The sequence below is a fragment of the Danio rerio genome, chromosome 3, assembly GCF_049306965.1.
Source record: "Danio rerio strain Tuebingen ecotype United States chromosome 3, GRCz12tu, whole genome shotgun sequence".
Lineage (NCBI taxonomy): Eukaryota > Metazoa > Chordata > Actinopteri > Cypriniformes > Danionidae > Danio > Danio rerio.
In genome coordinates, this window is record NC_133178.1 from 15,229,941 (window position 1) to 15,241,560 (window position 11,620).

At 34.8% G+C, this 11,620-nt stretch overlaps 1 protein-coding gene across 8 annotated transcripts in view; it reads left to right on the forward strand.

The window, feature by feature from the left end:
• Positions 1-11,620, forward strand: part of slc6a16a (solute carrier family 6 member 16a) — a 44,234-nt gene that overhangs the window by 7,391 nt on the left and 25,223 nt on the right. For 5 of the 8 annotated variants that reach the window (XR_012400893.1, XM_073944248.1, XM_073944247.1 and 2 more), the window contains exon 2: positions 9,636-9,867. Coding sequence is in view for 6 of the 8 variants with exons in the window: in XM_073944248.1 (XP_073800349.1) it covers positions 9,636-9,867 (232 nt within the window). In the remaining 2 variants the exon portion in view is untranslated. Of the gene's footprint in view, positions 1-5,244; positions 5,396-9,635; positions 9,868-11,620 lie in introns of all 8 variants that reach the window. The other 3 variants (XR_012400894.1, XM_021473349.3, XM_073944250.1) reach the window with 1 other exon arrangement.

An 11,620-nucleotide genomic window follows, 5' to 3' on the forward strand; every position in this document is an offset into this window, starting at 1 on the left:
TGTCCGTATATTTCAATATTGCAGTGAAATAATTGATTTTGAAACTTTGTTGACACTGCCTAGTGCCTACATATATTCTCATGCATAGTGGCATTAATGAACTCCCAACAGCCAATCAAATGACAGATTGAGTGGGAAGGTCATTGGCATTGATAATTAAGTCGAAAGAAAATCTATTCGCTTTCCCACTACTTTCACTTGACGTTTTATCTCTCTCTGTTGTGTAATATGGCAGTATATTATCCGTGCTTAACAACTAGGGGGCCATGGAGAAGAAAGATAGACAGCAGATGTGTTTATTTTGTCCCCGTCACAAGATCATAACAGTGGCATCGGACACCTTGAAAACTTTCCACCTCACAAAGTCTTTCAGGCTGTCGGTCAAGCGTCCAGCTCTGACGCAGTAACACACCTCTTTCTGCTTCTCTCGCTCTCTCTTTGCTATAGAGGGGTCTGGACAGCTGTATTTTTCCACTCTGTCAGTGGAGAGCACATACTGTAGATCCCTGAACTGGGCCCTTCCTCAAAACCGTGGGCAAACACTACTGGACCTGACTGTTTCCAGTCTGCATTTACCCATATGGCCTCTTTGCATGTAGACGCGTATAGCCTTATGTCATGGCCTAGTTCAGGGGATTCAACTATTCTAATGCCGTTTAATACCTGCAAATATGATGATCCCCCTTTGTGAAATAACATAGTAGGTAACTATGTATTTAATGTATGCAGAGCCATTTGTACTTTTTTTGCACATTTGTGCGAACAGCATTGAATTTCCAAAATGATCGTAAAGTGAGCTGGAAGGTATATTTACACATACGGTTTAAGGCAAAATTATTAGCTCTTCTGTGAATGTTTAAATTCTTAATTATATATTTTGAATGTGCTTTTAAATGGAGGGGTTTGTAATTTAAACATAATAGTTTTAATAACTAATTTCTAATGACTAACTTCTTATGTCTTTGACATAATATTATATGTACTTATTATTATGTAGTTATTATGCAAGGTACTAGCATTCAGCTTAAAGAACAATTTAAAAGCCTAACTTGGTTAATTGGGTTATCTAGGAAAAATTCTTAAGCAGGCTAATGATATTGATATTAAAACGCTTTTAACATTAATCAAATAATGCATGTGATAATAAAAGGTAAAGTATGGATGAATTGGCAATCAATGTAAACATCTGGATTTGTTGTATTATTGACTCTTAATTAAACATAATTTACTGGATAAACAAATAGTGCTGTCAAACAATTAATCGTATCCAAGACAAAGGTTTGTATTTTCATAATATAATCATGTGCATTGTGTGTATATATGTAAAAATGTTGTTTATGTACTGTACATGAACAAAAATATTTACAAAAGAATTATATATTTAAACACACGCATGCATGCACTCACACACAGTCACACATAGGGTTGTAACGGTATGAATTTTTCACGGTATGATAATCGTCTAAAACAATACCACGGTTTGACGGTTTCGCGGTATACGGTATGTTACAAATGTTACAAAATAATAGAACAGTGAAGCAAATTTGACTTTTTCCAAATAATATATTTTTAGTTACTATAAACAACACCACTTACAATGAACAAATAAAAATAAGAAAATAATAAATAATATGTCAAAGTCCAAATAAAGTCCAAATAAACATGGTGCAAATCCTCAGTAAAAAAATAGATATAAATATTTACTATACTATAAATAGTTACATAACGAAACTAGATTCAATATGGAACATCCTTAGGTTTTATGTGCCAGCATGGATATGGTTGTCTATGGATATGGATATGGTTGTCTGCAATGCAGACAAACAGCTGCATCTTCATTTGCGTCTTTTGAAAACAGCAAGAGCAGCAGTTCGTCTTTGCTGTGTCACTGTTTTGTCATGTTTCTGTGCATGCAAAAGTACTTAGTATGAGAATTATTTCATGCAAAACTTTTTTTTTTTTGCGTTTTATTTAGCCGCGCATAAATGTATGCCTATCTCTCATTCCGTGTTGTTCAAAAACCTTAGTCCACAAACAAAAGCGAAACCTATGCTTATTGGTTGTGATATAGCGAGTTTGAACCAATCTGGGCATGGAGGAGGGACAATGCATCGATGTATCATGTCTGATTTGTCCGGAGACACAGTGACGAGCGTTTCTTTGTCAAATCAGCGTGGTCAAATTTTGATGACGTAACCGCACTGATTCCGGAGCCTCTGAAAGTCCGCGAATGTTATGTGATACAGCACTGGAAAGCTGAGATTCTCTTCTTTATGCCAATCTTTGAATTGTATGAATCGGATCAGCGGATCAAAAGTTATTAAACATTTAAGAGCAATAACGTTACTTATTTTTAGCCGCGGGCGGCTGTCTCGGTCTTTAAGGGTTAAAACCGTTGATATGCAATTGTTCATGGTATGATAATCGTGCACGTTCAAATCGTGGTAAACCGTCATACCGGTATATTGTTACAACCCTAGTCACACACAATACATATTAGGCATGGGACGATAACCGTTTTCAAGGTATTCTGTGGTTTGAAACAGTCACGGTTTTAAAACCGCCAAAATTTTGAGTTATACCGTTCCTAAGGTATGAGTAAGATTTTTTTAATTTAATTTTTTTTATTTTGTTTTTTAGGACAACAGTGTCTTCAGCAGAAAAATATTCAAATATGCCATTTTTAATTGTAAAGAAATTAGTGTTTTTGAAACTAATAAAGACAGCAGAAGTTAACGATTTATTCGAATCATTTAGCCTGACATGTTTACTGCTCCAAAATATAAAAAATCTTTCAAAAAATAAAACATATGGTTTTCAAAAGGGAAGAAAGTTGTAGTTTTTTTATCCAGACTTTAAAAAAGAATATATTTTAGAGCAGTGATCACAATACCGTGATAAAGTGCAACCATGATATTTTTATCCAAGGTTATCATCCAGTCAGAATCTTATACCGGCCAATGCTTAATAATATATATATATATATATATATATATATATATATATATATATATATATATATATATATATATACAGTTGAAGTTTTTTTTTTTTTTTTTCCCAAATGATGATTAACAGAGCAAAGAAATTTTCACAGTATGTCTGATAATATTTTTTCATCTGGAGAAAGTCGTATTTGTTTTATTTCGGCTAGAATAAAAGCAGTTTTTATTTTTTTAAACACCAATTTATGGACAAAATCATTAGCCCCTTTAAGCTATATATTTTTTTGATAGTATACAGAATAAACCATCATTATACAATTATACATTATACCTAGTTAAGCCTTTAAATGTCACTTTAAGCTGTATAGAAGTGTCTAGAAAATATCTAGTCAAATATTATTTACTGTCATCATGGCAAAGATAAAATAAATCAGTTATTAGAAATGAGTTATTAAAACTATTATGTTTAGAAATGTGTTGTAAAAAATCTTCTCTCCGTTAAACAGAAATCGGGGAAAAAATAAACAGCTGGGCTATTAATTCAGGGGGACTGATAATTCTGACTTCAACTGTATGTGTGTGTGTGTGTGTGTGTGTGTGTGTGTGTGTGTGTGTGTGTGTACTGATATATACACATACTGTCACAACTCGCTCTCTCACAAAGGCACAGGATCGCAGGAATTATCAAAACACATATTTATTTACATAAACATTCACTGGAAACACTGGAACATCAGGAATCATGGGGTGCAGACAATATAATACCAGACGCTGGAATGAACAAAGCACATGACTTAAATACACAGGACATGATCTTACACAAATCACAAACAGGGGTGACACAGCAGGTGGAACTCATGATCATAGAAACCAGCGGGAAAACAGGAACAACAAAAACACAGGCACCTGACACATACGGTATATTAGGCATAAAATTAAAATAATTATAAATATTTAAATGCTGGTTTTGTCTTTATTTTTTTATATTTTGCTTGTCGCTTTGCATTAAAAAGCATCTCCTAAATGAATAAATGTGAATGTAAATGTAAAAACATGACTGAGACTCACTCTTCTGCGAAGTGCGAACAAAGTACAGATCTTATGATCTAGAACAGGAATGAGTAAACCCTATCCTGAAGCGCCGCTGTCCTGGATAGTTTTGCTCCAACTCTAATCAAACACACCTGCCTGTAGCTTTCTAGTGATCTTGAAGACACTGATTTGTATGTTCAGGTGTGTTTGGTTAGCATCGGAGCTTAACTCTGTAGGGACACCGACACTCCAGAATCAACTTTGCCCAAACTGTTCCTAATCTAGAATGACTTGATTTGCCGAAACAGAAGTTAAACTTTACAGTTGATGCAACAGCACTAAATGAACATTGTTAGTAAATATATATTTAAATGTAAATCACATATATTTATTGATCACAGCCTTTTTGTAAGATGCTGTGGCATGAAATTGCTCCTTTTTTAAATTTTATGTAGAATAATTTATTTTACATGGATCCTTTTTTATTTTACATGGATCATTTGTTTACATCTCCCAGTGTCAGTGTCTTGCTGCAGTTTATTTCCCAACATGAAGTAAGTTTCCATGTGTGTGGAGCCCTTAACAAACCAGCAGCTCAAAGAGCTTTTTGATTTCTACCGTTTGGAAATAAACAGCAATTAACGGGCCTAAAGATTCTGGTACAGGGCTGGTTGTTTGTTTCAGGATCACAACGAAGCCTTCTGTATGCTGATAAATCTCATGTGCAATGCTGTTTTGTCAAAATTAGTTTACTGTGGGACTATGGCCCTGGAAGAAGTGCGTTTGCGGGTTTTAGTTGGGATCTGGTCTGATCTGAATGCAAACGTGTATTATTTGAAAAATTTACAATTCTTTTCAACAAGAAAACTTCACACTTACATGTTTGTCTGCCTTCAGCTCAGCTCTTTAACTCCACTTGTTAATGTCTGGAATATTTCTATAAGGATGAAGAGATTTAGATGTATTATTGTACAGGTCGGTGAAACATAAGGGGTTAAAATCTGCATAAACAATGAAATACAATTCCAAAGCACTGTAACTACTTACTGTAATTAAATTACTTGTCACTCAAAGAGTAAGAGATTACTTTCATTTTTAGGTAATATATTTATTACTTGCCTTAAATGAGTTGTCAAAAGAGTTTTGAATCAATTACTTCAGTTTTGTGCATTAACTCTAATGTTAGAAACAATACTAAACACTTCACTGTTGTTTTCTGCTCGCGGCGTTGAACTTTCTACACCGTAATCTTCTGTTTACTTTGAAGACAGATGAAAAGTGATAGCTGGATGGAAGGAGGGAGATGGCAAGGTGGACTTGACTTTTGACTTCGCTAGCCCCATCTTGCATAAAGAACACAATGAATCCATTCACTTCTCTCCAGGGAAGAGGGAGAGAGTCTGAGAGAAACGAGAGAAGTAAATACAGAGAAGTGGAGAGCGAGATAAAAAGAAAGGCTTCGTAGATGCCTGTGGATTTCTGAGAAACTAGTGGGCTTGTCCAAGAAGGTGTCTTAAAGGCAAAATATTTACGATATTTGCACGTACACTGCCAAAAAAAAGCAAGAACAATGTTGTTATTGTTGACATGTACTTGCATTAAGTCATGAGCTGTCTTGTATCACCTGTTAATGGGTCATACAGCCAAATTAAACACAGTTGTGCATCCTAAAGAAATAGTACAGTATGTGTAATACATAGCAAACTATGTAAAACAAAACAAAAGTTGCATTTTGAGCACAGATTCTTTTTTTCTTGTATGTCCATGTTTTAGATTTCTGTTGACCTTATTATAAATGTATTTATAATTAAAGGAAATTAAAGGTACTGTACGCCACAATATTCCTAACTCTTGTGTTGTCCTGGAATTCTGTATACACGGTTTGCCCTTCAGGTCAAAAATGGCCACCTTCGCTAAACCTTAAAGTTTTGATCCTGAAATCTTGTTTGGATGAAGAAAAAACTTCCTCTTCATCCCAAACTTTGTGAATGTCTATGTATTCTTTTATTAGTGTGGAGTTTTATTAATGTTTAATCGGCGGTCAACCCTTGTTTTTGACTAAAGCAAAGGGCATATTTTCTAATGTTAAAGGTAGATTTTAGGAAGACATAAAAGTTAAATCAGCAGATTATTATTGTGTGTGTGCTGTAGTGTGTAGTGTGCCAGTAGTGTTTGTGGGGAAAAATGCTTTTATAGCTGGTGGGTCAAATTGACCCAAAAGACAACCATTGTCCCCTAAACTACCTGACAAAAGTCTTGTCGCCTATCCAAGTTTTAGGACAACAATTAATAACTTGACTTTTAGTTGATTATTTGGTATCATAAGTGGTTTATGTGAAAGGCGAAGGCCTCTAGATTACGCTTGTTTTACCAAAATAAAATATGATCATGCCCTGATTTTTTAAAATTATTTAATTAGGACAGTACGGTCTGACTTTGCTTAGACAAAAGTCTTGTCACTTAACAGAAATAATGTACAGTATAGAATATAAAGTCATGCTGCAGAGGAAAAAGAATTGATATTGTGTCTGACTCCTATGAGCTTGGTGGACTGCATCCATACATCTCTGCAATGACTCAAATAACTGATTAATAAAGTCATCTGGAATGCCAAAGAAAGTGTTCTTGCAGGACTTCCAGTTCATCAAGATTCTTTGGATTCATCTTCAATGCCTCCTTCATCTTACCCCAGACATGCTCAATAATTTTTATGTCTGGTGACTGGGCTGGCCAATCCTGGAGCACCTAGACCTTCTTTGCTTTCAGGAACTTTGGTACGGAGGCTAAAGTATAAGAAGGAGCGCTATCCTGTTGAAGAATTTGCCCTCTCCTGTGGTTTGTAATGTAATGGGCAGCACAATTGTTTTAATGCCTCAGGCTGTTGATGTTGCCATTCACTCTGCAGATCTCTCGCACGCCGCCATACTGAATGTAACCCCAAACCATGATTTTTCCTTCACCTAACGTGACTGATTTCTGTGAGGATCTTTATTATTTGTTGCTCTTTCAACTTGGATCAATTACAAGACTTTTGTCAGGTAGTTTAAAATTTTTAGAGCTTTCATAAAAATATTAAAATAGAAAATGGTTCATTTTTCTAATGCTGTGGTCATTTTATAAAAAGTCACTAAACTTTGTTTAGTTTTTTTTCTGCTGTTAAAAGCAGATTTTTGACCTGTAAGACAACAGGAAGGCAAAAGGTTTCATAGGCCATATGAAGATAACAGCAACGTTTTGGTCACAACATAGCCCTTTTAAATACCTGATTAAACTGTTTTTTGTTGTCTTTTTTTTCATCTTAAACTATGCAGAATATTTTTTCATATTGTTTTGCCAAGTTACAATAAAAATTAAGCTAACTGAAAATTTTTTACTTTTTATTATATCAAAATTACTGAAACTAAGATCAAAACAAAACTTAAAATATTAAAAGGTCAGTTAGTCCACCAAAAATGAATTCTGCAATTAATTGCTAACCCCCCTAATGTTTTTAACCCCTGAGACCTTCATCAGAGTTCAGAGTTCATCTTCAGAAGACAAATGAAGATATTTCAGTTATTTAACCGTAATCATCAGAAGTTGCTAGAACACTTTTGTGCACCAAAAAACTGTAAAAACAATTTTGTTCATTTCTTTCATGACAGGTTAGGGTTTGCAAATATTTATTAATATTTATTGTCATTAAGTCTGGTTTATATTTGGCGCGTCTACTAGTGCACTTGAGTGCACACAGCAAATGTGACGTCATGGCTGTGTTTGCGGAGGTTCGCTTTGGGTGTGCGCGACATGATTTCAGCTGGCGGAGTGCACAAAATTTTTTGAGACTCGAGCAAACAGTTTGCGTGGCACTGCATTTGATTTGAATTACTTTGAAGAGATTTTGTCTGAAACAGTACAACTTTACAGACATCTTTATGATCGGTCCTGGCGTGATCATATAGGGAGTACCAGATGACAAATAATTCTTGGCTTGAATTTGCAACAGCAGTGGGAAAGGAGGAAAGTTTTTGTAAAAGTTTGGAAAAACCTGAGGGATAAGTTTGCTAAAGCCAAAAAAAAGGGGCCATGGCAAAAGTAGAGCCCCCGGTGGTTTTAATACACAATTACAGAAATATGTTTAGTTTTCACCTTTCATTTTGAATTTAAAACTATTTAATAGCTACAAATCTACAATTAAGAAACAAATTATTTCTTTGATGACTTGAAAGGAATATTTGAACCTATCGGTTTACATTATACTGATGCCCTGTTTTTCTAGGCTTTTTTGGTGATAATGGCCAGGAATGTTTGGCCATTATTGCCTTTTTAGCATATAAGTAGAGGACAGAAACTAGTCAGACAGTAATGTGTCAATTGTGAAGCGGGCTTAATCTAAAAAAAAAGTCAATTTTTTAGTAAGTGTACTTTTAATGCGTGTCATTAACATTTTAATAAACTTTAATAGGTAAAACTGTCCGAGATATGAACATTCTGATAAAGATCATTAAAATAATTCAGAAAAATTATTAAAATAATCAGTCACCATCTTCAAAATATTAATGATATGACGTTGTTCCGGAAACCTCATTCTTATCTTTTTATCCGTCTGACTTACGGTCAGTTTCTTTTGACCGCCCCCTGTTGTTTTAAAGAATATCTCAATGGCAGACATGTCAAGTATAAAAGCCTGGTCCATTTCATGAGGTGCGTGCACAGTCAGCGGAGGTCCACGAGAGTTAGCAGCACAACACACAAGCATCCTACTGTCAAAAAAAACACACAACCAGATCTGATAGGAAAGACATAGTAAGCAAATATGCTGTACCATTTATTTTTTTTGTGCATAAAAGTGTTCTTGGAGCTTCGTATGGTAACAGTTGAAACATTGAAGATACATGAAATGTCTTGACATGTTTTTGGTTCCTTTTCTGAACATTGAATTTCTCAGACCATTGCTGTTTGTAGGGGATGAGAGAGCTCAGATTCCACCTAAAATATCCTTATTTGTGTTCAGAAGATGAACAATGTTCTCAGGCGATTGGAATAACATGAGTGAGTAATTAACCCTTGTGTGCTGTTGGGGATGTTTTCATCCACTCTGTGGTGATTGTGAATCTGGCCAAAACCTTCACTGTTTCAGCAATTGGAATGAGTTTTGGGGACAAATCTTTTTTTGACATTGAAATAAAAAAAAAAAAACAAGAAAACACTTTTTAAACAAATGTACTACCCTTTCGTTATGTTGGTGGCTGTTCTGCCACATTGACTTCCCATTATAATGACATTTTTGTTTGCAAAGCCATGACAGCATATAATCATGCACTCTTGATTGTTGCTGGTTTTCCGTGTTGGGAAGAGGTCCATTTTTTATTTATTTTTTTTGCGCTGATGATCACCAGTTGGCAGCCTAAAAACTTTTAATAAGTTTCTTTTATATGGCTTTGTCATGGCTTCGCAATCACAAAATGTCATTATAATGGAAGTCAATGGGGCAAAAACAGCCACCTACATAACAAAAAGGGAGTCAATCTAAACAGTACACAAGGGCTAATGACAGAATTAGCATTTTTGGGTGAACTAATTCTATAATAAATACTATTTAAACAATACTGAAATATCAGTGGCTGAAAGTTGTCCATATTATCTGTAATTTAGTAACTGATATTGTGCTCTGTCCAGATGGAGAAGCCGCCATTGCCCAGTGATGAGAATGGAAGTGTGTTGACGGAGAGCCAGTCAGACATGGCTCTGGTGTCTGCAGATGATGAAGGGTCTGCGGGCGCTGATGGCCAAGAGGACGACAGGCCAGCATGGGACAGTAAACTGCAGTATGTTCTTGCTCAGGTGGGCTTTAGCGTTGGATTGGGCAATGTCTGGAGATTCCCTTATCTGTGCCACCAAAATGGAGGAGGTAAGTAGTTTTTCATTGCACGTGTTAGTCTGTGAGAAATTAGCCATGTTTCCATTCAACTATATTTCAGCACATTTTGGATTATTGAATTATCATGCCCACAACTTGGTAGTATAAACTTTTTATCTGATAAGAAAAAATATTTATAAACTATGATGGATTTATTAAAGCATAATCATATGATGGTTTTAACAGATCATGTTATAACAAAAATCAGAGAGGGCATTAAAGGACAAACCAGCACATTTTAAAGCATCTGAAATATTTTGGTTATTCTAAAATCCCTCAGCCAAAGTCATTCAAAGTGGTTCAATATCACTACCTCCAGAATTGTTTTGAATGTTTGTGCTCCTAAAGAGCGTCTCACACCTCCAAAAGCCTCCTCATATTCACTGATTTTCATCCTCGTATTCTGAGGTGCCAGTAATTTATTATATAAAAGGCCCACAGTGGCTTCTCTTACATCAGAAAACTCTTTTTCTTTTTGATATTTGATGCCAGTTTATCAGGATTTAATGATTTTGTTCTTTTTCATTCATTGGATGAAAACACTGCTTTATTCGCAAATGTTTTATGCAATATTCCAGTATTGAACATGTCTGAATCGTTTCTTTTTTGATGGAAATATAGCTATTTAGGGTTCTGAAGTTTTGCTCTTTCTCTCTCTCTCTTATAAGTGGATTTCCCTCCTAATTTTTACAGTAGTAGATTTGTTCTTTAAAGAGTGGTTTTATGCAGTTACCTTTTCCTAATTTGAGTGTATCACCTTAAGTACAGTATGCTCACAGGACAGTCAGGGTGAAAAATTGTAAATTTAGATTGATAAAAAAAAAAAACAATGGGGGAAAAGAGACGTGTATCAGGTTTGTGTAAAAACTGCTTATTTTGAAGATCTTGATTATAGATGTGCAGTGCTTCCCACAGGTTTTAAATATACTTGCTGTGGTTGCCAAATTGAAACACATTTACTTAAATAACGTAACTTTTATTCTTATAATTTTTTTAGGGGTTTTCACCTTTAATGATAGGACAGTGGAGATTAGAGACAGGAAAGTGTGGGGAGCAGAGAAAAGATGGGCAAAGGACCTCAAGCTGGGAATCGAACTTGGGTCGCCACGAGCACCTCAGTGCTATGTGTCAATGCACTAATCACTAAACAATGCCGATTTAAATAACATAACATAAATAGTTAACTATGTGCGACAAAAAAAACATAACTTAACTTTTAACAATAATTTTGTTTATACTGTTATAACTGTTATACACTGTTTCTTTTCAATGGGTTAAAAGTAAAAAAAGACATCCACTATTTCTCTTACTTTTATGCTATTCAGGAGCCATGTGCACCCACTGACTGGCCAAATGTGCTTCTCTCTTTCTTTCAAGTTCAAAGCAAACTTGAATGCGAAAGCATTTTAGATATGTATATTAAATAGCCTCTGTAATATATCAACATCATCAAATCAATAAAATAATCAGCAAATGAGAAATAAATGACAGAAAAAGGAATGAAAACAGACAATTTCTCTAAAAAATAGAATCATAAGATTAAAACCTGTAGGTTATTTAAATAAGTCAAATGCTTTAACCATTACTAATGGTGTACATGTAGACTATTTTGCAGGCAGTTTAGACCAGTCATTTGGTCCTCTCCGAGTATATAGTATAGTTATAGTTTTATAGAGTTTTTAGATAAAAAAAAACAATTATTCAATGTTTCTCTTGCTCTGTCAGTTGGTGAAGCCAGGCTAGT